Below are 27112 nucleotides of genomic sequence, written 5' to 3' on the forward strand. Positions count from 1 at the left end.
CATCATCAGGGACTCGGTTTAATGTACGTTTCAGGAAATCGCTACATTTTCCGCATAGTGTCTGCGATGTATCTTTGGTCTCCCCATGGCACTGTAAGAGTACAAAACACTACCGCAAAAGTTAGCTGGTTTTCAACAGATCATTTCTTGAATAATTTTGTCCGGGAATATCCTCACCTGTTCACAAAAGGACCTTTACAGTACAATTATATTCTTTTTATTTTTCCTCCCTTCTTTGTTTAAAAAAATACCATTTGGCTTTCCAAACAAGTGAAGTTATTCAGAAACAAAAGTGTCACATCGAATTCTTACACAGCCTTGCTTTTTAATGCAGGAAGCACTTTACTTTTTCACATTGCATATATCCAATGACAACTAACACTGAACTATTTTAAAGGCTTGTGCTTTAGAAACAAAGTCTGAGGACTTTTAAGCTCCCTGGTGTTGGTTTATTTACAACTTAGCACATACTTCCCGAACGTCGAGCCTGCACTCTCGCATGGCAGTGGCTACGCTGAGGTAGGACAGCGGTGTGGGGACACCGGTGTGGGTACTTTGTTGGTAACAAAGCAGGGTTTGGGCAGATACACAGCTCCCACTACTGAAGATGCACATGATGAGGCAGACCCAACAAACAGAAACCTTCAGATAAGCCCTTCCCCTACGGTTGCAACTTGGAGTGAGTTTGGGGAAAAAAGGCAGGATACTAAGCATGGGTGACACCAACATGCACATGACAGCGGGCTTGTGGTCCTGGACTTCTGCGGCTGGCAGTTCTAGTGGAGGTTCAAGCATCAGGTACAACTCTGCAAAGGCCTCTTCAGCCAGAGAGAGAGTGTAGAGAGACGAGGCGTGAAGACATTTTGTGTGGAGTGAGCAGGACGGAGTTTCTCTTGTAAGGAGTGGACGGATAAATTGTTCGATTGGCAGTGATGGCATGTGGAGAACATGTGACTTCAATCAAGCAATAATGAGTAATAACAGTTGCAGAAAACTAATGAGACCTGAGCAGCAGCGTAATGACAGTTAACTGGAGAGAAAAGATCCCTGAGAGCAAAGCAAAATTCAGTACCATAAATGAAGGTTTTTGGGCAGCTCTCAAGCTGGTCTGACAAAATGACCTTGGAAGGAGAAATTGTATTGACAGAGGCCCTTGTTAAACATGCCTTCAGCGCTGGCACCATTCCAGCAAGACCCTCTCAAGAGATCAACTCATTTGGGAAGAAGTTGTCTCTTTCTACCTGAACTGTGGGGAAAAATAAGGCACTAGCCAAAAATTAATTAGGACAAAAAAAACCCAAAACCAGTCTCAGGCAGTCATGGAAAAGACATCCTAGATTTGAGTTCGGGTTGGGTTTTTTTTTTTTAAGGGAGATGGGGTTTTTTTTAACGGAAGGTTGTTTGTTTGTTTGTTTAAGTATTATGATTCTAAATTAATCATCGCCATAAGGTGACAGCTTTTTACAGTCAGTCTTAATCTTCTACTGGCTAGGTTTTCTGTCTCTCAACTTTGCTTCCTCCCCAAGAACAGCTGTGACATCATTACTAAAGAGTTCCACAAGTAATTAATCCCTAACTTAATGGCAGGTGTTATTAGTTTAAAACAAGCAACGAGGAGAGAAGTAAGACTTACACATAGCGTAACCTGCATTTAACCATGCTTTAACCTATCCAACAGAATATTAATACCCTGAGTGTCAAATGCCAATCCAAGATGTTATAGGAACAGATGGTTACATCCCTAATACAAGACAGTGCTAGTGCTGCCATTCTCTTGGGATGACAGGAAAAATACTCTTCATTTTCCCACTCTACAGGTCATTTTTGTTGGAAAGAAACAGACTGTGTCACCAAAAGACCACTACCTTAGGTCTAGGTCTATGAGTCTCATTACAAATAGATATCCCCAGCTTCAGGTAAATAGAAAACATTTACAAACTGTATATGGCTGTAAATCTGAGAGTTCTGGGCTAAGGTAACTTAAGACTCAAAGCCAGAATCATTCATCATTTTGATGTCAAAGTTTATCATCCATGGGTTGCCATCATTCCCCAGGTGCAATCCAATCTGTTATTGCTGAGGATGCAGCCTAGCTGTTAAAATTCTCTGAGTCATAAATACTGCAAGCAAGAAAGTACCTACTGCTCGCTTCAGATACTTGTTTCTTGACACCATGACCAATTCAGGTTGTCAAATTTGTATTACAATGTAGGCTGCTTATCATTGTTTCACTTCTCCTCTGTGTACCTAGTTGAAATAAGTTAGACTAGTCCAAATACATCCCCTTCTTTTTGGATTTGTACTTGTAGCTAAGTAGTCATTTGGTTATTTCATATTTCAAAGCTTTTCTCAGTCAGTCCCTCCAATTCACCAGTCATTTTGGTGGCTCAAGCTCAGTCCTCTGCAGTTCTGCAACAGCTTGCAGGTGCTTAGGTGTTCATCCCAAATGCAAGTGCAGAAACTCCTGAATCTTTCCCCAGGAGTGTTCCTGTGCATGGGCATGTGCTTTGCTCTCTCCACCCCCCAGAACAGGCACCCCCAGAACACGATCCATAGCTACCTGACAAAATGGAGTAGAAGGAGGATCAATTCTGTGACCTGCTCCTGGATAACTCAAGAGTTCAAAGTTTTCTTTCCCATGCTGGCGTAGACGCCCGATTGCCAGCTCAGCATATAAGGAGCTCTTCCACATACGATCATCTTCCCCTACCACTAAGAGAAAGTGACCTTCTGCTTTTTCAATGGGGATCGTGCAAGGAGAATTAGCAGGATTTGTTGGGTCATCCAGAGCTTCAAAAGTGTCAAAAACACCAGTGTCAGAAACACTGACCTTATTCATATCAAAACGCAGCCCAGGCAGAGTCATGTCACCATAATGGAGGTCTGCAACTGTGTTTGAACTACAGCCGGAGACAGAGACAGCAGCCACTACTTCTGGCAGGAAGGTGATCATGGAAAGTCCTAATTCTGCCCCTTTCCCAGTCCCAATCACTCCAACTCCTGGTCCCTTCACCTTCAGATAAGACAGGGGGTGGGGAAGAGAGGAAGAAAGGAATAAAGGAAGTATACATTATAATGGGATTAGCCATTAAATGCCTTTGGAGTTGTGTTATTACACACACACAAAAAAAAAAAGGACAAGAAAAGAAAAGGTTAATTATTGATGTGACCTGTTGGAAAGCTACAGCCTGAACCCCAGCTCCTCCGTCTGTTTAGTGTCTTATTTTTCAGAGACACTAGAGCTGTCAAACTCCACAAAATAACACAAACAGGCACAAGAATTACCATCACTTGGACCTCACCTAGTCCCTACTGCATATTTTGATGCAGATATTTTCTCTTTTTCCCAAAATAGATAGCAGGAAATTCAAGCATAGTCTATTGCTCTGTAAGTCTCAGGCAAATAAAGTAACCTCACAAATGAAGGATCACATAAGTAGTATTTAGTCTTGTCCTTTTCTAGCCTGGAAAGTAAAACTGAAAGCAGCATCCTAAGTCATCAAATCCATTCCTTTGCTGACTATTACAGAATCACAGAATGGTAGGGGTTGGAAGGGACCTCTGAAGATCATCTAGTCCAACCCTTTTGAGCAGTTTTGTATCATCCTCTCTTAAATTAATTGCTTTCATTTTAAAAAATCCCATCTTTATCACCACTGCTCCTGTTCGGAGAATATTCCAGCACTTTATTTAGCAGACAGCTTGTGCTGGAAGAAACTCACTCTCCACAGTCATATACATAGCCTCCTATGCAGGACCTACACTTTTTCCATTATTGGACGAAAACCCGCCCAGCAGAAACTGATACTTCAAAAAAAATAATAAACCACCACCACTTGGGCATGACTGCCGAATCCTCCCTTGTCCTGAAAGATCTCTCATTACACTCACCTTTGGATGACGCTGCAGGAATCTAGCTGCCTCCTCAAAGTACTCAAGTTTGAATTCTTTCATGACTTTAGGGAGATCTTCAAAGTCAAAATATGGCAGAGAAAGGGCTGCAAAACCACGGGTAGCCAGGAGACTGGATCTAAATTCAATCAAACCTCCTTCATCACCATACATGTCAATCACTCCTGGAAAGGGGCCATCCCCTATATTAAAAAGAAGAGGTACAGAGGACAAGTTATCAAACAGGACACTAAAAACTATCTGGTGAAGAGTGAACATCAAAATATAGAAGGCTTAAGACATTTTCTATTAATACTCATTACTTTTCCATTTGCACAGCAGAGATTAGAGAACCTAAGAATAGGCCCTTGCCTTCCTGTAAACATATGTGAACAGTTAAACTTGTTTTTTAAAAAGAAAGTCTTCTAAACGTTTTTTTTTCAATGGTCTTAACCTCCCACCCTCAGAATAATCTTACTCTAAATCAGCTCTTTTCCTACAAAGAAGTCATACCTTATTTAGCGAAGTGCAAGCTCATTACTAATAAGGCAAGAGCACTGAGCCCTAGAATTAAATTCTACAAAACTTACGCAAACTCTGGAATAAGGTGCATTGAGCAAAGCACATCAGAGAGACCCATTGCTACATGAAATCAACTGGACTTACTAGCTCTATCTCAACATCAGCACTGTAACACTTGGCAGCAGAACTGCTACTGCAGATGTGAAGAAACAGGGTAAAATTGAGAGCTATATCGGTGTGGTGACTGATATATAGATAAACATGCCTATACAGGTGTACAGTCAGTCCCACTACAATTTTAAACGAGCATGCTTTTGCAAAGTCGTGTTGTGATATTACTGTATGCCATGCCAGCAGATCTTGGGTTAAAAGGCTAAGGATACTACCTCTTGGAATTATAAAGACCCCAGGCTGGCTATTTCTTTTTTTTTTTTTTTTTTTTTTTTCCACTTTTTTTTTTCCCTGGCCACCAGATGTTCCCACTGACTTACTCGGATCCAGCTCACTATAACTATCTCAGCAGAAAAAGTACCTGCTTGTGCAAGAGTGCATTAACTCTCTGACATTACCTATATGCAATTAAAAAAAAAAAAAAAAAGGACCTCTGGCATTTCAAGGTACTTGAGAAAAGGAAGTTTTGGACAAGACATGTTAGATGGTGGAAACCTCCTAACTTAAAGCATTAGGAAGTCAGAAAAGGACTGAAACATGCTTTTGGGTTCTTTCAGTTCTGAAATTTTTCATAGAAGTTCAATATTCTGCTGTAGAGAAAATATGTCTGGATAAATTTATCATAATGCCATGATCAACAGTAACCTTTTGTTAACAACAGTCAGCCTAGATGGCTAGAAAAAAAACACACATTAATTTATCACCCCTACCTGGAAAGCTGTCTAGCAAGAACATGTGATCAGAACACAGTCAAGCATGAATGCATTTCTCTTTCATGAAGACAACCTTTAACTTACACAAGGATCCCGGACTGCCTTCCTGAGTACCTACACATGCCCTGGCATACAGTTTCTGCATAGCTCACTAAAACGCAGGATAAAGCGGGCTACACAACTTTAGTATTGCTTAAAAACAAACAAACACCCCCCCATACCTGTAACTCCTATGCCTGAATTGAGAAATCTCTTTCATTATTAAAATCACAGTGTAAGCTCACTGATGTCATCTCACTTTTACTAAGAACAGTTCAGGTTTAAGATTCCTATCTTAATAATATTAAGATTTTTCCATCCCTGGAGCAAAGAAAGGTACGGTAGTAATGCTGTAACTGGATCCTCCATCAAGAAAGATGTCAGTATCATTTAGGCAATGATTCCAGAGTTTTCCATGCTATTACAAACGCCAGACTTTCTAAAGGGAAAAATGCAGTTCTATCTTGCAGATCTCTGGATTCCCACTTAGCTCAGCAGAAATCCAGCTAATCCTCTAAGGCAGGATATATCAAAACAACCATGTCTCAGTGATGGAAAATCCAGAATGCTGACTAAACATTTGATCTAAAATTCAAAGTTCAATCTCTGTTTTTTTTTTCTTCAGTGGACTTTGGATTTGTATCTAAATGGATAAAAAGATTATTGGTTTGGAAATCATTCACTGAAAATACTTAAATCCCTAATAAATGTAGTGGTACTTAGAGGATTTGCTGAACCAAGTCATTATAAATTAGAGGTAATATGGAGGGCGGTTCTAGTAGCACAACACTCGGGGACATACAAGAAGTTTAAATCATGGCTCAAGTGTACAAACACCATAACCAGAGAAAGCTTTCGTTTTCCAACAACACTAGTAGTCCATCAGAATACCACACCTCATAAAGCACAAGCATCCCACAAGCAGAACAGGTAGAACTTGCTCAGAAATCTATTCCTCCTTTATACCACAGAACAACCGAAGTAACTCAATTATTAACTTAGCTTTGGCTCTCACGTAACAGAGGTGGAATACCTCTATTTTCTAGAATCTCTTCCACTGCTCTGCTTACTGGCATGTGTTCCACCGGGAGGAAGAGCACCTTTTTGACTCGATCCTACTCGGGGCAAAATCCTTGGGAGATTTAGCACAGGCTCACACGATGAAGCGTATCAGGTTTTCTGAATGCTACAGGTTCTGGTAGTCCAGTGCAAACATCAAACTGACTGAAAAATCGTAAACTGAGAGCAGCACCACGGTAAACTCCTCAACCTCTGTTCTCATTTGGCTCCTGCCTGTCTCACAAGAGCCACCTGTGTCCACCTGCCCTGCCCGGTGCCACCGGTAAGGACCAGGCAGCGTCCCCACGCACAAGCGGGGCCGTGTCCCGACACGCCTTTCCTTGAAATCGCCATGACATTTCAGGGAGAAAAAAAAAAAACACAAAACCCGCCACCTGTCTGCAAGGCGGCGTTCGGATCTATTGCGGAATACGGATTTCAGGGGTGATGTCCTTTTGTACGTTTTTCTTTTGAAAGAGACTTTCGTTGCTCTGGACAGAGAAGCCCGGGGGTCCCGCCGGCCCCAGGGCGCAGGTGTTCGGCCGGGACACTCACCCGGCGGCAGGAAAAGGGAGCCCCTTACGCCTCCCTCCTTCAGCCGGATCCTCCGTACGCCGGGGGCTGTGAACCACCTCTCCACCTCGGCCTTGGCCACCACCGGCCCGGGAATGGCGCCGGGCTGGCTGTGGCCCTCGTGGACCAACATCTCCACCTTCATCGGGGTGCCGGTGCTGCGGGGAACGAGCCGCTGGTACGGCTTCTCCATGCCGGCGGGGGCGAGGCTCCAGAAGAGCCCCATGGGCTCCACGCCGGTGTAGTCCCCGCCGTGCGAGGCGTCGGTGCCCAAGTGCAGCTCGCCGCGGCCGTCCGCCCGGTAGTGCGCACACGACTGGAAGAGGCAGCCGCGCTCATCCGCCGCCACCGCCCGCAGGGTCACCGGCTGCCCGGGGCCCAGCCCCGCCACCCGCGTCTCTACCCGCTCATCCGCCAGGCCGGCGGCGGGGGACACGGCCACGCTTACAGCCTGCCGTCGCGGCGAAGGATGGAGCGGCGGCGGGGCGCGGCACAGGGCTCGCGCCGGGGCCGAGGCGGCGGCAGCAGCGACCGCTCTCCACATGTCGGCGGCGGGTGGGCGAGAGCCGCTGGGCCAACGGCAATAAGGCAGGGCGGCCACCGCCCCCGCCAGGCAGCCTCAATCGATAGCGGGTCGCGCGTTGCTACGGCGACAGCGCGTGGCCGGGGCGGGGAAGGCACCGCCCCCCGGGGCACCTCCCCCTTCCCGCTTCCTCCTCCCCCCCCCCCCCCCCCCCCGCCCTCCCTCAGACCATCGGGAGCCGTCGGTAGAGGTTAACGTTTCCGTTTAATCCGTTAAAAAAAAATTACAGTGGATGCAAACCGCATAAACACACACCAACAGAACTCACCCAAAACACGCATAGCAAGTTTAGACGATATCCACACTCGCCTTGGCTTTGTAAGGCACTCACGTGTTAAAAACTTACTTATATACAATAGTGCAAACTCGCCAGCGCCCCACGAGCAATATTCAGTAGTTTTTCTGTCAAACTCACCCTTGGGCGGCAAACATGACTGACAGCCCCCCGGCGCGGGGAGAATGGGCCCCCCTACCCCTGGCTGCTGAGAAGAAGTAGAAATGGAGGCCGGAGGCCGGCAGGGCCCGGCGGGAGAGAGACCAGTTCCCACCACGGCATGGCCACCGCCTCGCCGCCCCTTCCAGCCCGCCGCCCCGCGCACAGCGGCAGCCCCTACAACCTGGCCCGCACAGCACTGGGCAGCAAGGAAAAGACGACGGCTCAGGGAGCTGCCGCGCCGGTTCACTGCCTTGCCATTTGCAGCAGCACTTACAAGCGGGCAGCTGTGGAGGCACGAAGGGAAAATACAGGCAGGGAGCAACTGCCCTCCAACAGTGCTGGGGACCTACACAGGGATACCCAGCCCCGCCGAGGAGATGCCCACCAGCAGTTCTAGGCATGACTACCAACGGGCCTGATCCTGCCGTTCCTTCGTGCTTACAAACTTTCCAAAACTGTACAAATGTCTCATTTCTATTGCATGTGTTCAGAATGTCGCCTCAGGCTGTGTATGGGCTGTTGTCTATAAGCCGGAGATGTGTTAATCTGGGGATGGAAGCAAAGCATTGCTGCTTTTGGTAAGTGAAATATTAGATATTGAGTGTTAAGGCAGATGCATTTCAGTGACGTGGGAGAAGAGGAAGAAGCAACAAAGGAGATGGAAGTGCACAGGGAGAACAGAAAGATTGCTGGAGGAAGAGAAACTGCTGCTTCCAGAAAAAACTAGAGCACGAAGCTGGCTCTGGTAAGGGCATACAACATGTTTCCTCTGAGATAGCTAAGGCAAATTTTCATCCCAGCTCTCAGCTTGGATGAGCTGCCTTCCACTTAAATTCACATTCAAAGCAGACCCAGCCTTACCACCATCATTTTTCCACAGCTTGTAATCCCATCCTACACACAACAGGAGGCCAAGACCTCTAACCAAGGTTAAAGGATGGTGTTAAAAGGAAGCAGCTCTCATGCTCTCACCCACTATCATCCTCCAAGAAACCCAATAGCTTATTCTCTGATGTTCTTTGTTCTCATTCAGAGCCATTTAACAAAACAAACTTGAAACTCTAGCATCTCCACCTGTAAAGTAACCTAACTCACATCACAGCTTATTGGATGTTCCAGATGGCTTGCCCATGAGGTGTTTGCAGAAGAAAGCTTGGATCTGCTGCCAAGCATCTACCTGTGCCTCACAGTGTGCCTTGGGCTCCCCTCCCCACACCACAGGCTTGCCAACCAGCAGGTGCATTGAGGCTGCACACATCGGGAAAAAGGGGGGTTCAATGTAGTGCCCTGCGCCAGGATAACAGACTATCTCAGGCTTTTCCTTCCCATGAGCTTGCAAACGTTTGCTCCCCTCAACTGCAAAGAATTCACTTTTCCAGTTGCGATCATCCTGACCAACAATGAACAAGAAGCGACACTCGGCCTTCTCCAAAGGGATAAAGCTTTGGCGGTCAGGCCCTTCCAGTGGGTTGTTCAGTACATCCACAATATCAGCAATCCCAGACTTGTTGACCTTGATGCGTTTTACATCGATACCGAGGGGTGGAATGGTGATGTCCTTGTAGCGGAGTACTGCGCCCACATTTGCCACTGAGCCATTGATAAGGGCGGTGGCCATGATGCCCTTTAGGAAGGAGGCCATGGAGATGCACAGGTCACCACCCTTCGAGATTCCAAGCAACCCAATCCCTGGACCTTTAACCTGGAGGGGAGAGAAGAGAAACCACAAGCAATGAACCATGGCATGCCACTTCTTTAAAATGTTGCCATGTTCGCAGCACCGTCTGTCCTAAGTCTGGACCCCAGATGCAGGCATCTAATGTGCGCAGAACCCACATCTGAGGGACACTGGGACACTGTTCCGTGCTTGATTTGTGATCATAAGCCCTGCTGAGACTACAGGATCATCCTAACAAAACTACAATGCTCAGTGCTGAAGGGTACTGCAGAGGGTACAGCTATACTTCCAAAAAGCAATGCAAACGTGCAGCCCCAGATTCACTTTGCTTATAAGACGGTTCAGGGAAGAAGAGGGAAGGGGCAGGGGAAGCCTCTTCTACAAATGCTTTCTTTCAGTGCAAAATGCTCAAAGTCAGCCATGACTATGATACTGTCAATAGCTATGGTAACTTATGTTCAACGACTGTCTTCTATTCCTCTGTCAAGAAGCTAACACGGGGTAGCAGACTCCACACCAGCTGCCCTCCCATTTCTCTAATATGCTTGGTGTCTGACTCACAGGAAGTATTCTGGGGTAGCTTACTCATGAAAAAATATCTTAAAAAAATAACCTATTAAAACCACTTTTCTAAGCAAATTGTCCAGTCCTCTGGAGTCAGTCTAGAATAGGTTACCTTCAACTTCTTTTACACAGGTGAGTTAACTAGAATAGGAAAGCTAAATGATCTTATGGGGTGCTGAAATCCACTGGAAGAAGGCTAGCTAATATCACAACTGCTCCAATATCCAAAGACCCTCAGGGGTAAAAACGGTTTGAGACAGCATCCAAATTTAATACCTTTTGTATCTTACCAGTATAATAAAATATCTTACCAGTGTAATAGGCTCCAAACCCACTGACTTTGAAGCATGGAAACATGTCTGAATCTTTGTAATGTGTTAACAACATGGTGAGGTTATCAGTGGAGGTGATCGTGGGATGCTATGGTAATGCTCTCAGGGAAAAAAAAGGGGGGGAAAAAGCAATTTTCAGAGTTTTTTGTGGCACGAGCAGTTAGGGTTAGGGCGACTGAAAAGCAATCAAGACCTTTAACAACTACTCATCTTTCTGAGGTTGATGAAGGTATTTATTTTGAGTTCTCCAGAGAAACCAAGTGTTACCTCATGCAATTCTAATTATTGTCATACACAGCTACTTGGAAGGAGATGCAGAACCGATCAGGGTTCTCTTCCAAGAGGTGTCAACTTAGAAGGATGCCCAAGTTCACAACTAGCTACTAAAACCCACACTCAACAAATACCAACATTTGGCATGATTTTAACAGCTTATACAATACACAGCAACAAATGTGTACTGGTGGATTTCCTTGAGACCCAGATCACGGAAGCTTATCGTGTGCCCCAAGGCTGAAAAGGGCATTTAGTTCTGAAGGACATTCTACAAAGCATAAACCTAAAAGCCCCACTGGAAGTCAAATAAGCCTCCAGGCAACTAGTATCCAAAAGGAAGAATGGGAATAATCTTCCAGAGAACTACTGTAATGGGAGTTAAAGATATAAAACAAATTAATTACAGCCAAGTTGAATGGAGATGACTAATGAGAGTTCCCTGTAGTGAGAGAGTGTCAATGAACAAACCAACCTGGGTGTGTTGTAACATATAGTTCACGGCTTCTTCAAAATATTCCAGGTGGAATTCCTTCATCTCTTTGGGGAGATCTTCATAGCCATAGAAAGCCAGAGCCAGCACAGCAAAGCCATGGTTGGCCAGTAGGCACGCCCTGTATTCAGGGAGTCCTCCTCCGGTTCCATACAAGTCAATAATTCCTGGAAAGGGGCCATTTCCTGTAAGAGACCATGGAATAGGACACATTAACCTACAATTTTTAATTTATATTCCAAATTCATAGGCCTGGGAATGTGTTGTTTTTAAAAAGAATAAAACATAGAGCAGCAGAATGGTACTAAGGGTCTTAAACTACTGTGCCAGTTTTCAGTAAATGGCTACGTTGCTTCAAGATTAAACAGGACAGCACAAAATAGCAGGCCTGATAATGTTTTGGATAACATCGGGAAACACGTGGCTGGAAGGGCGGGGATCCCTCAACAGTCACAACTAGTTCTCTTTATCATGTAAATTCACTGCAAAGGTATGAAGCTCTGATTCAAAAATACCCAGGAGGCCTCCCCCCAGTGTATTTCTCAGAAGACTGATCCAAGAAATTTCATCTTTTGATGGTTCCAGCTTCACTGTAAATGTACTATAGACATTTGTTCTGGGATTAAGAGAAGAAAGTATTTGCAACCAGCCTTGCTAACCTGATGAGGATCCATAGCTGAGAGGGATTGCTGCAAACAAAGTATAGAAAGGAGGAGGCCAAGAGGCAGACTCCCATTCCTGCTCAGAAGTCAGGATGAGGTGTCTGCAGACTACCACGCAGAACTTGGGCAACAAACAAGAAGAACTGGAAATTCACCGCCAGCCACAGGGCTAACAATGCAATCACAGTTTGTGACACTGGTGGGGACAGCATGTATGATTTTGTCAGTATCATGGAGGAATTATCAGGGCCAGACAGGGCAGAAAGGGGAGAAGGGAAGGCACATACTACGTAGAGGAGCTCCTCGAGTACATGGAGTTCCAGAGACATGTTTGGTGAAAGCCTCTGGGTCACAGAGGGAAGGAAAGGTGGGATGTGGTGGTGGTGCAGCTGCTACAGACCACTCAACCAAGAGGAGGCAAGAGATGAAGCTTCCTGCAGACAACTAGCAGAAGTCCGGACAGCTGCTCGGAGGACAGCACAGCATTTGTCATGTTGAGAGATGTTGTTTAGCTCAAATAAGTAAGTTTTAATTAGAATAAATTACTTGGGGTTATAATACGGCGTGATTTATGCTGTTTGCCTACCTTTACTTGGTGTGAGTAGCTAGATCTGCGGAAGCCTTTAGGCTGCAACAAAGTCAATTTTCTTAGTAATTTTCACAGCAGTTGGTACAGTGGTGTGTTTAGTCTTTTAGTATAAGGAAAATGTTGATAACATGCTGATGTTTTGGTAGTGTTTTCCATAAGTCTGTGACTTTTCAGTTCCCCACGTTCTGCCAGCAAGCGCAGGCGCACAAGAGTATAAACCAGAAGATAAGGAGGCCACAACTGTCAGCAGAGACAGTAAAGAAACAAGGTAAGAGCAGTCAACAGCCTGCCTGCCTGGAAACAGAAAAAGAATCCCATAAGATGTTAGAAGACTCCAGACCAAAAATCACCATTGGACTAAAAGATGCGTGAACAGCATGCAAAGAGCACGTGAGGGGCGGGTGTAGAGATCACAAGGGTATAATTTGCCAGGGATTTCTTTTTTCGACATCCCTCTCTGAAGGCATCCAGTTATCTGACCCTGCTGCTGTACCTTTCAATTAAATTATTTATTTTTATAAAATCTGATGCGTGAGACTCTGCTGTGGGAAAACTAGGGTCGAGCGTGAGGGAGGAGGAAGCGTGCCCAAGAGTAAGTGTGTGTGTGAGGAGCCGAAAGGGGCACCCCTCCAGCCAGCTCACTGGAGTTGCCCGCTGCAAAGGGACCCTGGTCCGAGCAGCTGAAGACTCAGATGGTGTGTGTGCCACTCCTCGAATAGTGTGTGAATGCTCCAGCAGCAGCTTCTCCTTTAACAGTCAGTCAATCTGAAAACCTCACAGACCCTCTCTAAGATTATTTTCTAACAAAAATACCCTAAGGGCAAACCTGTCTAATGCTTTACTTCTGCTCACAAATGGGGAAGAACTGGGGACAAATGGGACAGCAAGAGGCAGCTTGGGTTGCAGCAACTATGACATTATTGAGTTCAGGATCTGTGGAGTTGCTAGGAAGGGAAGCTTAGGACTCTAGACTTTTGGAGAGCAACCTTCAACCTACTCAAAGAATGACTAGCTGAATTCCCTGGAAAGCAGCCAGGTAGAGGAAAGGTACCTTGAAGACTGGCTGATGCCACTTCCCACAGCATTTGGAAATGAAATGGGTACGGTGATCAATGCCCTCACGTCCAATACAAGTCAATAAAACAAACTCACAACTTCTAGCTCACGTAGAGTGTGGAGCGTGGCCAGCAGATCAAAGCTGGTCGGGCTGATCAGGCGGATCCTTGAAGAGTGACCAGTGCCAGCTGGCGAGGTCCAGCTCCCCCTCGTCCTCTGCCTGCTACGGGGCTCAAGGGGAGTCTGGAGGGGGTCTGGCTCTGGGCCTGGGAGTGCAGGGCCGAGAGCGGAGGCAGGACCTGCGGGGAGAGGAGGCCGGCGCGGCCAGTACTCACCGGGGGGCAGGAAAAGCGTCGCCCGGATCCTCCCCTCTCGCACCGGGACTCTCCGCACCCCGTCCCGCAGGAATGCCCGCTCGTGCTGTGCCTGGGCCAGGAGCCGCCCGGGGGGCTCCCCGTGGCCATCAAACACCTCCAGCTGCAGGAGGAAGGGGCTCTGGACGTCCCGCTTCACCAGCCGCCTGAAGGGCTTCTGGGGCTGCAGAGCCCAGAGCAGGCCCATGGGCTCCAGGCCAGAGAAGCTCCCTCCCGGCAGCGCGGGGCAGCGGGCCAGGTCCAGCTCCCCGTCGTCCCCTGCCTGGTAGCGGGCGCAGGCTTGGAAGAGCTCGCCCGTCTCGTCCCGCAAGGATGAGCGCAGTGTGACCGGCTGCCGCGGGCCGAGGCCCTGCACGGCGATGGCCAGTGGCTCATCGAAGAGGCTGCGGGCGGCGGGCGACAGGCGGACGGAGGGGGCCATGGAGGAGAGGCCGCGGGCAGGGGCCGTCCCGGGGGTCCGTGCGGGGCTGCGCTGCTGCGGGGCTGCGAGCGCGGGGCTGGGCCAGGGCAGCCGCCTCTGCCAGCCGCGGGAGCTCGCCCGGCACAGGGAGAGGGCAGTGACCTGCCACATGGCCCCGGGTCTCTCCCGCCTCTGTGGGCGGATTTCGGGGCAGGTCCCCGCGGGACCGGGGCCGGGCTCGGGCACGAGGTGCGGAAGCCGCCCCCGGCGGGGAGGAGCACGGCGCCAGATCCCTCACCCTGCCCGCCTCCTCCCCTGCTTGCCCGCCCCTCCCCGGTGGTGGGCGGGCTCTGCCGGGCCTTCTGTGGTCCGAGGCCCATTCTCTCTGGGGCGGCAGCTCCTCGGTGTTCCCCTGGACTCCCCGGGGCCGGGCGGTGGCTGTGGGCGAGGGGACGTGCGGGTCAGGGCGGGTAAGGGGTGTTGACGGGCCACCGAGCAGAATCGCGATGAGGATTCACAGTCAGGACGCGGAGAGGGAAGGGCCTGTGTGCGGCCGCCCGCAGAGAGCCGGGGCAGCCCGGGCGGCGCAGGGGCTCCAGCCACCCGGCAGCGACCCTGAGCGTGGCCGAGCGGCTCGGCCAAGGGAGGGGAGCCAGCCCCAGCCGCAGCCGAGGCGGGGAGAAGCCAAACCAGCGCCAGCCCGGTGTTGCTTCATGTCCTCTTGGCGTTTCTTCCTCCATGTTGGCTGCCCCAAGGCCTGGGCGAGGCAGGTTGTCTCTCACCTGGCTCTGCCCAGCCCTGGCACCTGCACAGCCAGGGATTGGGAAGGGCTGTCAGGGGTGCCGGAGGGGGGAGGGAGAAGCACTTTCACAGACTCTTTAGGCAGGTCAGGAAACACCTGGCTCTTCCCAGTAATGGATTATGCAGGGGTTTAAAAAGGAGGCCATTGGGTCTGTCTTACCCAGAACTTGGATTTTTTGCTCCAAAGGAAACTACAAAGGGACTCAGGCTCCCTGACTCTTCCTGGGAGATGCAGGTAGAGGTGCCTCTCGCTCAGAGCTCCCTATATCTGACTTAGTGGTGTGAAACAAGTGAAAACATCTGAGGAAATCCTCAGCATTGTCCTAGTTTGAAACACTAAGTGGTGAGGGGTATTGGGCAGAGTCTCAGCAGTCTTTTGTTCCTCATGGAGATTACCCATCTATCCTAAACAGGTGAGATGCTTTGTCATCTAGCATTAGGGTATGTTGTCTGGTGTCCAGTCCTCAATGTATGGCAACTTCGCCTGTTGTTGAGAACAGCACACCTTGGCTTGCAATGCTGGATTGGATCACAAGCTTGAACGTATTCTAGAGCAGATGCTAAGGGAAAGGGCGCTGAAGGCTTAAGAAACACTCCTTCTCCTCCACACTTGGTGCCCCAAGAGCAGTGGAAGAGTGAGGGCAAGGGGGCTATGTGTCAGTCTTCTCTGTCTCCTCTTACCACCTGGGCAGCTCTTGCTCCCAAGCTGCTGCAGGTTCAACCCTGGGGTGTGAGGGTGGTGGAGCTGCAAAGATCCCGGCTTCTAACCAAAGCATAGCAAATGACTCCATGGCTTTCAAATCTCAGGCTCTTTATTACAGTTCTCACCCTAATAATGAAGGTGAAAATGTTCCACATCATGTGGGAGAAGATCACAGTGGCTGTAAATTAAGCAGAATGGCTTTTTGCATGACATCTTGTGCCCAGAAGTATCCATGAGCCAGAGCACTACCTTCTGAAGTGAAGACAGAAAGAAGACACAGAGGGAAAACGACCCTTCCCCGAGGTTAACCAGAGACCCCCCTGGCATCCAGGCTGTAGCATCCATTCTTACGCACTTCCAGGGGCACAGAGATGAGAGACGTTTCCATTTGTGATGAGACATTCTCCCTAAGAGTGGTGAATTCCCTGCTCCACAATTAGCATTTAAGAGTTGTTGCTTTAAAGTACGAGCTGAGGACAGGGTATGCCTGTGGAGACCACAGTGATATGCAAAGTACTGTCAAATATTAGAAGAAAAGAAAGCTCTTGAGAAATGTGACTGAACATTTTGCACGTGATGTGTTCTATCGCGAGATAACGCAAATGTTTTTGCCATTCTGTTTCTTGACACTTGAGCAAAAAAGCTCAGGGAAAACCAGAAAAGGCCAACCCAGTTCTTTTCGGAGTTACGGCTGTGCAAAGCCATAGAAGATACTGTAGCTGTATTACAGTCTGTCAACAATGTTTGACCTGATAAACGTAAAAGAGTTTATCAGATCTGTTAGTTCAAAGTTGCCTGTTGCTTGCACATTATTTTTTGCCCATTAGTTGTCATTTAAATGTTTGTTGAAAAAAGCCTGGATCTGTGGCCAAGCATGAACCTGAGCTTTAGAATAAGCCCCGAGCTCTCCACCCAGGACTGCCCACTTGTGAAAAAGGGGATGGTGTCCTATGGAGTACAAAGGGAAATAGGGAGGGTCAATGCAGTGGCCTGTTCCAGGGTAGGAGAGAATCTGAAAATTTTCCTTCCCTTGAGCCTGCAAAAGCTTGCAGACTTCAGTAGCGTAATAGTCACTTTTGACAACATGGTCATCTTGTCCCACGATGAATAGTAACTGTGCCTCAGCCTTCTCTAGTGGGATCAGGCTTTGGTTGCCAGGGGCTTGAAAGGGGTCAATAAGGGTGTCGTAACAATCAAGAATATTGGAATCAATGACCTTGATCTTTTTTTCATCCACGGGTAAAGCGGGGATGATTTTATCCTTGTAACAGAGAGGAATACAGGTAATGGCCACGGGGCCATTGAGGGAAGCAACAGCTGTGATGTTCTTCAGGAAGGCGGCCATGGCGAGAGACAGATCAGCTCCTTTGGAGTAACCCAGAAGTCCGACCCCTGGTCCCTTCACCTGGTAGAAAGGAGGAAATGCCCATCAATACTGAGCTGAAAAACACAACAGCGAGTTCCTCGTGGGGAACACTGTATAATTGTAAGAGTCTGCAAAACACCGTGAAGGAGGTGATGGCAATGATCAGTTTTTCTTGTGGACAAGTGCGCAGCATGCTTCCCCCTTCAAACCGCTGCCTTTGATAATGCCCCCTGGTGCACTGACATCAGCCAAGAGAGGGGGAACATGTTTTCACCAATTTGCCAACAGGCTGTAGGACAGAGCTAAGAACTGTTAGTCTCAGACACTGGCAGATGCTCTTTAGTTTTCACTTCTAGGACTGTAGGAGGACATTTGGTGGCAATTTGTGAAGGGTGTCTCCTTCACAACTGTCCCACCTTGTTATGTCTCAGCTGTCTCTAATGTGAGATTGCTTTGTGATCTGTCTCCATGGCTCTTCCAGTGCATATCTGCTTGACCCTACCTCTTTCCTAGAACTCAGACACCCAAACTCCTGGCAGATGCCAGCCATGCCAGGTGAGCATTTCAGCAGGTTCCTCCAGACATAACTCAAGCAAAGTGACAGGCACTTTGGAGAAGTGCTCCCCGGAGCCCAGGGGACATGGAGGGTGCTCCTACCTGTGGGTGCTGCAGCATATAGTTCACCGCCTCTTCAAAATATTCCAGGTGGAGTTCAGTTGGCTGCTGGGGCAGATCCTCATATTGATAATAAGCCAGGGCCAGTGTGGCAAAGCCATGATTGGCCAGGAGGCTGGCTCTGTGCTCAAAGAGACCTCCTCTGAGTCCGTGTATGTCGATGATCCCTGGCAAGGGGTGTTCACCTGGAGCAGACAAGACAAAGACCTGTATTGCCTGAAATGACTTATTTCAACGTTTCTCTGCTTTAGAACGCATCAAATGACATACACAATGGGAACTACAGGAAGGCATCTTTTGTGGAAAGACGTAATCAGTCACTCGGCAGTGTGGTGTCAGCATCTGAAAAAACTCTAGTGTGTTGCAGAGAAAGAAAGGCTTAGGAGCAGAACCTCTTGGGTAAGGTGCAAACCCTTATTTATTTTAGGAATAGGCAGTACTTCTGCAGTGTGCTCTTCCTTCTGCGGCAGTTTGCAGGCAAGCAACAGCACATCTACTGACTCCTCATGGACTATGAGCACTCAAAGCAGCGGCTGTGTACCCCAGAGGTCAGGAGTGCAGCTGTTGGTGTCCCACGGCTCAGCTGTGTGAAGCAGTGCTCTGTGGGCTTGAAACTGAACATGCACAGAAAAGGTGGTAACGCTGAATAAGGCTGTGGGGGCTCCTCAAGGGAGGTGGGACGCTACTATAGCAAAAGCCTTTTAAGGTTTCCACCATTATGTGCCCTTAGGACGTTTGCTGAGGAATATCCAACTCCTGAATCTGAATGTAGGGCATAGAGCACTCCCAGGAACTGAGAATCTTGATGGGGGTAGCTTGGTGCATGAGAGATGATTTGAGTGTGGGGAAATCATGGTAGCAAAACACATCTCCAAGTGGAACTGTGTAACAGAAATACTGACTACAGGCCAAGCTTACAGGCTTGCTAAGCTGAAGATTTGCTGTGGTGGTGGCAGGATGAGAATAAACTCCTTCTGTCCTGTAGCTAGGAAACAATTCAAAGCGTCAGGGAATGCGGCAAGGGCCTGTCATTTCAAAACTCACACAAAAGGAGCAGGTCAGGGGACACTGAGAAAATGCACCAGCGTTTGGCTTACTGGAAGCGCCTCAGCTCAGGGGAGGCAGGACCTTTTGGATACAAAATGGATGCAGGTGTCTTCTTCCATGTGCTGGTCATCAGGTGGGGGCAGAGGTGAGGCAGGGGAGGGAGCCCCGGCCTCTCCCACCCTGGTGGGTGGGGTGCTGAGCCTGTGAAATCAGCCCTCCTGCACCCGGACTCTGGCCGGGAAGTCTCTGTGGAGCTGCCCAGAAGGTGCTGGAGCCTGGTGGTGCCTTGGGCAAATCTTGCACCTCAGAGAGGTGCTCTGCACCTTTTTCAGAGCAATGAAATAATTGTCTCTTCCTTCTGCCTTCTTGCAGGCTTTCATTCCTGCAAATGTTCTTGAGCCCCTCCTTTTCCCCCTTTTACAAAATGATGCTGTCCACAGGAACCCCAGCATGGTAGACTGTGGTCACTATATAGTTAGTTGTTACTGTGCTGGGGGGAGAGTGAGGACGCCCCAAACCCTCCCGGTGAGGAGGACTGCCAAGGACTGGCACAGAGCCCCTCTCCACCACTCTCCTCTGCAGCTCCTCATCTCCAGCAGCCCTCCTGGCACGCTCACTCCCACTTGCTGCCCTGGGGAAGCAAGATTATCCCTCTGCCTGCTTCTGCATCCGTGCTCTGGCAGCTGTATAGCCAGGTGAATTGGGAACAATGGCCAGGCTGGTCGGTAGTGCAGGAGGGAAGGAGGGAGGGAGGGAAGGACAGGGCCTTTCATGGACTTATCTTCCAGAGGTCATGGAACAGCTTGCACTACAAAACATTGGTTTATGGAAAACAGGATGGCCGTGGCCGGTACTCACCGGGGGGCAGGAAAAGCGTCGCCCGGATCCTCCCCTCTCGCACCGGGACTCTCCGCACCCCGTCCCGCAGGAATGCCCGCTCGTGCTGTGCCTGGGCCAGGAGCCGCCCGGGGGGCTCCCCGTGGCCATCAAACACCTCCAGCTGCAGGAGGAAGGGGCTCTGGATGTCCTTCTTCACCATATACCAGAATGGCTTCTGGGGCTGCAGAGCCCAGAGCAGGCCCATGGGCTCCAGGCCAGAGAAGCTCCCTCCCGGCAGCGCGGGGCAGCGGGCCAGGTCCAGCTCCCCGTCGTCCCCTGCTTGGTAGCGGGCGCAGGCTTGGAAGAGCTCGCCCGTCTCGTCCCGCAAGGATGAGCGCAGTGTGACTGGCTGCCGCGGGCCGAGGCCCTGCACGGCGATGGCCAGTGGCTCATCGAAGAGGCTGCGGGCGGCGGGCGACAGGCGGACGGAGGGGGCCATGGAGGAGAGGCCGCGGGCAGGGGCCGTCCTGGGGGTCCGTGTGGGGCTGCGTTGCTGCGGGGCTGCGAGCGCGGGGCTGGGCCAGGGCAGCCGCCTCTGCCAGCCGCGGGAGCTCGCCCGGCACAGGGAGAGGGCAGTGACCTGCCACATGGCTCCTGGGTTGCTGCATCCACTGTGTCTGCGTTCAAGATGAGGCTTTTTCTACAGATGCAGCTTCCCACACACAGGCGTGGGGAGGAGAATCAGGGCAGGAGCCGTGTGATGACAGTGTGCTGGAAGACATCAGGGGTGCCTAAAGCCACCGCCGCGGCCCTGTCAACGCCCAAGGCAGGGTGGGATCAGCACAGCCAGTTCCCTGGCATTGCAGGAGCATCTCTAAAGGGCGGCAGCTCTGCCCAGACACTTATTGACAAATACCGTGCTTATCTGCTGTGGTGGCAGCTCTCTCAACCAGGGCTGCTGGTTACCATCCTTGCAGGACTGGATCCAGGTGAAGGTGCAGCTGCAGCTCTCCTCTCTGGGCTTCTCTCACAGGCTCTATCTTTCCTCTCCCAAAGTCGGCCAAGCTGCACACTCCCTTTGGAAAAGGCTCCCGCTTTGCTGCACGCAGACCTGCAGGCAATTGGCACCACAGTCTGGGCGCATTTTGGCAGCTTGGTCCTGCCACCCCCATGGACCACTGCCCCCAGAAAGGCCACCCCTGCGCCATGATCCTGAAGCCAACAGGGCATTGTCATGTGTGACAAGCTGCAGGCATGGGGACAGTGGTTGGGGCAGCATGGCACAGTCTGGCACAGAGCACCTCTCCACTCCCCTGTGCTCCAGCTCCTGTCCCGTGCCAGGGCATGTGAAGAGAGTTCTGCTGCAGCAGCAGGAACTGCGCAGAGTCATCCCACAGGCATTCTGTGCTCAGCCCCTGGTGTGGGGCTGCAGGCAGAGCAACGGGGCATGTTGAGGGCTCAGGTTTCACCCACCCCCTGGGGGAAGATGCTCTGCAGAAGCACATGTGGGATGGGAGCCCACCATGCTCAGCAGGGGCATCCCAGGAGGGGCTGGTGTGGCCCTGTGCTGGGGTGGGCGCATGGGGCTATGGCCTGGGAGCACCACAGGGGAGAGACAGCCACACAAGCCCAGTGCTGCTCTCCTGACCTCTCCTGGGACTTGCAGTCTTGCACATCTGGCCAGATGATGGCATCTGTCATGGGCACAGGCTGCCCCAAGGTTCCCATCCCTTCCTCCCTCTGGCTCTGCCACCTGCTCTTCTCGCCCACGCGCAGACACAGGGCCTTACCCACGCTAGGGCAGTCCCACAGGTGTCAGCCAGAACTGCTGATAACATCTATTACGAAACCTGTCAGGCAGGGAAAGGCTGTGGTGCCCTGAATAAGGATGCCCAGGTGCAGAAAACAGGACAGGGCTGAGAGGCAGCTGCTGGCTCCGAGGTCTGCCCTGGTGTGCCAGGCTGGCTGGGAGGACACCCGTAGCCAGGAGACACCCCAGATGGCTGTTTGAGCAGAGCAGTGGGAGATGCAGTCCACGAGGGAGGTGGCAGCCCTCCAGGACTCACAGGGATGATGGCCCCTGGCAGGCTGGAGGAGGACCTCCCCACCCAGGACTGCCTGCTTGTGAAAAAGGGGGTGGTGTCCTATGGGGTACAAAGGGAAATAGGGACGCCTATATTTATATAGGGAACCTCCCCAGCTATTATGTCTCAGACACCATTTCTGTCACTCCAGGTGACGATACCTGAATGGTACCCATCTTCTGCCCTTCCAGTGCATATCTGCTTGACCCTACCTCTTTCCTAGAACTCAGACACCCAAACTCCTGGCAGATGCCAGCCATGCCAGGTGAGCATTTCGGCAGGTTCCTCCAGAGATAACTCAGGCAAAGTGACAGGCACTTTGGAGAAGTGCTCCCCGGAGCCCAGGGGACATGGAGGGTGCTCCTACCTGTGGGTGCTGCAGCATATAGTTCACCGCCTCTTCAAAATATTCCAGGTGGAGTTCAGTTGGCTGCTGGGGCAGATCCTCATATTGATAATAAGCCAGGGCAAGTGTGGCAAAGCCATGATTGGCCAGGAGGCTGGCTCTGTGCTCAAAGAGACCTCCTCTGAGTCCGTGTATGTCAATGAACCCTGGCAAGGGGTGTTCTCCTGGAGCAGACAAGACAAAGACCTGTATTGCCTGAAATGACTTATTTCAACATTTCTCTGCTTTAGAACGCATCAAATGAGGTACACAACAGGAACTGCAAAGGAGCATCTTCTGGGGAAAGGACATGACCAGTCATTTAGCTGTGAGCTGCTAAATGACTGCAAATTAACTGGCAAGATACTGAGCAGCAGAAAGACAAATACCACCTGAGTAAGATGCAAATCTATCTTAGTGCTAATAATTGACAATTGTTTTAGCATCTTGTTTAAGGTGCATTGGCAGAGATGATCTGTGTGGTGACTTCCCTCAATTTCCTCTTCCTGCTCCCAGACCAGCCCTTTGCCACCACTTGGCCCATTTTAATTCCTAGCAGGTGTCTGAAGGAACCTCTTGTAATTTGCCTTGGAAGAGAGAAGAGGAGCCACAGGGAGAGTTAAACTGAAACCTCTAAAAAGTTTGTCTCAGATGCTTGGGATTTGCTTTAAGTTTCACTCTACTGTTATGCAACTTTTAGGAGCAGTTTAGGGATAGACTATGCATGCCCAGATCATTATTTCTGCTGCTAAAACAAGAGAAAGGATGAACATCCATCAGTTAGCAGACTTTACAGCCGGAATATGAACGCGAGATGTGCTGCCCTCTGCAAGTGTAGGATTTCCAATCCTTCTCCTTTGCTGAAAAGCCTTGATACATGCATTGGTAATCACATTGTTCGTCCCTACAGAGCATGTCCTCAGTACAGTAAAAGAAGGAGTATCAGGCTTTGAGCTAGAACATAAGGTTAAACTAACAGCCATTGTTCTAAAAGTAGCCCCTGCAGAAGCCAGACCATGATACAAAGGCGTTAAATACAAGAAACGGAAAAAGAATCCAGTTACACAGCAGAAGAAGCATAAGGACGTACAATCCCACTGTCCTCCACAAGTCTAAGAAGACAAAATTGTTTGATATTAAAACAGCATGGTCTTCAAGAACTTCGGTAACAAACTTCAAGAGTTGGTTTGTGTTTAAGAACCATGGAGCAGCAGTCGGTATAAACCCAGCATCATCTGAAACAGAAAGTGTAGAGATGACAGTGCAGGCAGTACTACCAGAAACTGACCATCATGAGTGGGACACCTCAGTGCAGGACAACTCCAATGTGGTGAAATTATAGTGGAGAAAAAAAACCTCTGAGCAAAACTGTAAACAAGAGGCTGACTGTGGCTGGAGCTGGCCAGACGGGCTGTGGGGAGCGGTGGGGGTGAGGCAGGGGAGGGAGGCCTGGCCTTGCTGCTGAGTGGGAAGCTGAGCACGTGAAATCAGCTGTCCCAGTTAGTTCCCTATTCAGGAACATCAATTCGGTCCTGAAAATGACTTTTTGCATTTGGTCTGCCATAGCCCAGCACTGGGCACAAGGTAACGGGACTGGGCACAGGGCACTGTGTGTGCGTGTGGCATGGTCCCCATGCCTGGTCCAGCTCCTGCTCACCCCTCCGGCCAAGAGAGCGGGAGGGCTGGCAGCTGCCCCGGCCCAGCAAGGCCCTGGCCAGTGACAGAAAAAATTCTTGCACTTCTCGCCAAATGATGGCAGCTGGTGTGGCCACAGGTTGCCTCAAGGCTCCCATCCCTCCCTCCCTCTGGCTCTGCCACCTGCTCTTCGTGCCCACACCCAGACAGAGGGCCTTATGCGCGCTAGGGCAGGCCCACAGGTTTTGGCTGTGCCGGTCGGGAGCATGCATTACAAAATATCTTGTGTAGGGAAGGGCCTGGGAGTTTCATTTGCTAATTCTCTTTTATCAGTTCTGATCTCTTACATAAATTTTGCAACCCAAACACAAAGGAGCAGGCGTACATCCTTTTAGAGAAGATTGCAGAACAGCTTCTCGGATGACTGGACAGTATTTGGGCCAGAAGTATAAATGTGGTGAAATCTCTCCAGCAAAAGACGCATATGGTGAAAGTTGCTTTAAAGTATGGGCTGAAGATGGGGAGACCACAGTTATATGGAGAGTACAGAAATTTATTTAAAGTTCACAGGCCACCAGCAAGATAAATTAGCATATTGCATATGATCTGTTCAATTAAGATCAATTCAAATGCTATCCCTTTCCTCAATGCCTGGTCAAAAAAAAATCAGGAAAATTATAGAAAATGTGAATCCAATTCTGCTCGCAGCTGTAGGTATATCAAGCCCTGTTATTGGGGTTATACTGGTGCAGGTGTGAACAATATTAATGCAATAAATGAAAAAGCCCCCGTCAACTCAGGTTCCTTCAGACCTCGGTGTGCTTGCTGGTGGGGTAGAATAAAGCCTAGATCTCTTGCCAGGCATCATCCTGGTCCTCTGAACGAGCCTCACACTGCCTCGTCCCCCATCTTAGATGGCCAGCTGGTTCAAAATGGACTCCTTGCTCCTGGTGTTGAGTGGAAAGGGGAGAAAAATATGTCTAGCATTTACTTTCTTTGAGATTGCAAACATTTTTCTGGTTTGATTAACAAAACACTTGCCTTTGCAGAAATGATCTGCCTGCTCAGTGATGAAGAAAGAGGAAGTGCCTGTCAAGACGAGAGGTCTCCCCGGTACTTCAAAGGCTGTGCTCAAGACTCAGCCACTCAACTAATGCTGAACTGAACACCACCTGAGGCAAGCGCCAGCACAACTTCTTAGCTGGACTACCGCTGAAGGTACACCGAGAGACTGCACAAAGTACATAGGGGTGATGGCAGCCACCAGGGTTTCTGCCGCATTAGCTCCAGGCATGCTGCCCCAAGGCTCCTGTCCCTTCCTCCCTCTGGCTCTGCCACCTGCTTTTCTTGCCCACGCCCAGAAAGAGGGCCTTACCCGCGCTAGGGCAGGCCCACAGGTTTTGGCTGTGGGAGCATGGATTACAAAATAGGGAAGGGCCTAGGAGTTTCATTTGCTACTGATTCTCTTTTATCGCTTCTGATCTCTCATATAAATTTTGCAATACAAACACAAAGCAGCAGCTTCAGCCCCGTACCATGGCTTCTCTCCCAAATTTGGTGAAAATGCAGGCTTCCTTTGGAAAAGGTTGCCCCTTTCCCTGAATTCATACGTGTGGGGAATTGGCAACAAAAGTTCATGTGCTGAAAACAATATACTGGAGATCACCTACGTGTGGTGAATAGCATGAATTCCTAGTAAGTGAATAGGATTCTTCCTAGTGGAGGAGAATCTTACTAGGGCATCTAAGTACTGGTACTTAGCACTTGGGGTACTAAGGGTACACCTAGGATTCTGACAGACTGAGTGTTTGATCAAGGACTGATTCTAATGTATTCAGCCATCCCCTTCCTTCTGGCAGCCATCCTCAGGCCATTGACCATATTGCTGTGTGTGGTTATCATGAGGGGTGAGGTCCAAGATGTGATGAGAGGAAAACTGCACAGAGGAAGCGCCCTGTGGCAGGTAGTGTACAGTCACTCAGAGGAGCAGAGCTGTCTCACCCATAGATAGGTTGTAATACAAGTGTATTCTTGCGCTTTTCCCATTTCCTTCCAGTGGAGGGACATTGACAGTAAGGCCTGGGAATAGTTTTAGCTAGCCTTTGGATGAGAACTTTCCAGCTGGAATTCCAGGTGAATTTGCAAGGTGCACTTCCTGCCGTGGGCATGACAGCTTCACAGTTCCACTCGCCTTCTGCAAACCACTTCACCCCCATGAGGTCATTTTGGAAGCCCATTTCTGACTGAACCGCTTTAGGTCGCATGGAGATGCCATCTCTTGTGCAGGGAAACGGAAAACAAAGGGCAGTTAGGGATTGGTGAAAGTCTCCTCCATTTTCCTGGTGAATATATCCCAGGGAGATCTTCCATATGTAAGAAGTATAGAGAAGATTACAATGCCAGTTGGTTGTCTGGACATGTTTTCCTCTCCAATGCCAGATCCCCAGTGATAAGGTGTGACATCAGAAGGTTTAAGGAGGGCTCTCACATGCATACATGTTATCAGTAGGCTCAAGGCTATTGTAGCTTGTCCATCTGCCGCAGTGGAGCAATACGAGCTGGTCACCAGCCCCCCCTCCTTCTCCTCGATAGGAGCAGCCCCTGCTTGGAGGCTGCTGACCCGTGTGTGGGTATGGGAAATTCTAACTGCTATGAAACATTATGAAATCAAGCAATTGCCTGTTTTATCAGCACCATTGCGCTAAAAAATCATCGGTACCCAAAAATGGTACCTTTGGATCCAATATTATAAAAAGCCATAGGATATATATGATCCAAATAAACACTGTAATTTAAGACACCTCAGAAATCAAGGGAATTGGGTGAACTTAATGTTGGCTCACCTCTTTGTACTTGATTGCATACATACTAGAAAGTGAGAGACCATGAAAGCAACATCTGTGCTATTAACTTAATGCAAATGGCTTTCTTTTGTAAATTTTGCTTTTGGGCAAGGTACATAGAATTTTCCTTGCTAGCCATTGTCTGTAAAATAAAGGTAATCATAGTTTTTTACCTTGCCTTGGGTTGCAAGTTGAAAAGTATTGATATTTAAGAAATATGGAGATCTTCAGTGCTGGAGGACATTAGAGAAGGATGAAATATTGCTATTGCAAGTGTATTCATAGAATTATATTATTATTATTATTGTTGTTGTTGTTATTATTATTATTTTATTATGCACTCCAT

General features: G+C 49.3%; 3 protein-coding genes across 3 annotated transcripts; all 3 read right to left on the minus strand.

Annotated features, from left to right (window-relative positions):
- Window positions 1-2: 2 nt before the first annotated feature.
- LOC141742441 (acyl-coenzyme A thioesterase 1-like) lies at window positions 3-7596 on the minus strand. Its single transcript, XM_074584710.1, has 3 exons — window positions 6951-7596; window positions 3892-4094; window positions 3-3013 (listed from the first exon to the last, which is right to left on the minus strand). The coding sequence occupies exons 1-3, from the start codon at window positions 7510-7512 to the stop codon at window positions 2438-2440; spliced, it is 1341 nt and encodes a 446-aa protein (XP_074440811.1). The 5' UTR covers window positions 7513-7596; the 3' UTR covers window positions 3-2437.
- A 140-nt stretch (window positions 7597-7736) lies between these two features.
- LOC141742442 (acyl-coenzyme A thioesterase 1-like) lies at window positions 7737-14725 on the minus strand. Its single transcript, XM_074584712.1, has 3 exons — window positions 13970-14725; window positions 11310-11512; window positions 7737-9689 (listed from the first exon to the last, which is right to left on the minus strand). Exons 1-3 carry the CDS (start codon window positions 14577-14579, stop codon window positions 9084-9086), a joined length of 1419 nt encoding a protein of 472 aa, XP_074440813.1. The 5' UTR covers window positions 14580-14725; the 3' UTR covers window positions 7737-9083.
- Window positions 14726-16007: 1282 nt separating this feature from the next.
- Window positions 16008-20468, minus strand: LOC141741585 (acyl-coenzyme A thioesterase 5-like). Its single transcript, XM_074582432.1, has 3 exons — window positions 19859-20468; window positions 17936-18138; window positions 16008-17317 (listed from the first exon to the last, which is right to left on the minus strand). The coding sequence occupies exons 1-3, from the start codon at window positions 20466-20468 to the stop codon at window positions 16736-16738; spliced, it is 1395 nt and encodes a 464-aa protein (XP_074438533.1). The 3' UTR covers window positions 16008-16735.
- Between the last annotated feature and the right edge of the window lie 6644 nt (window positions 20469-27112).

Source organism: Larus michahellis, chromosome 4, assembly GCF_964199755.1.
Source record: "Larus michahellis chromosome 4, bLarMic1.1, whole genome shotgun sequence".
NCBI classification, from domain to species: domain Eukaryota; kingdom Metazoa; phylum Chordata; class Aves; order Charadriiformes; family Laridae; genus Larus; species Larus michahellis.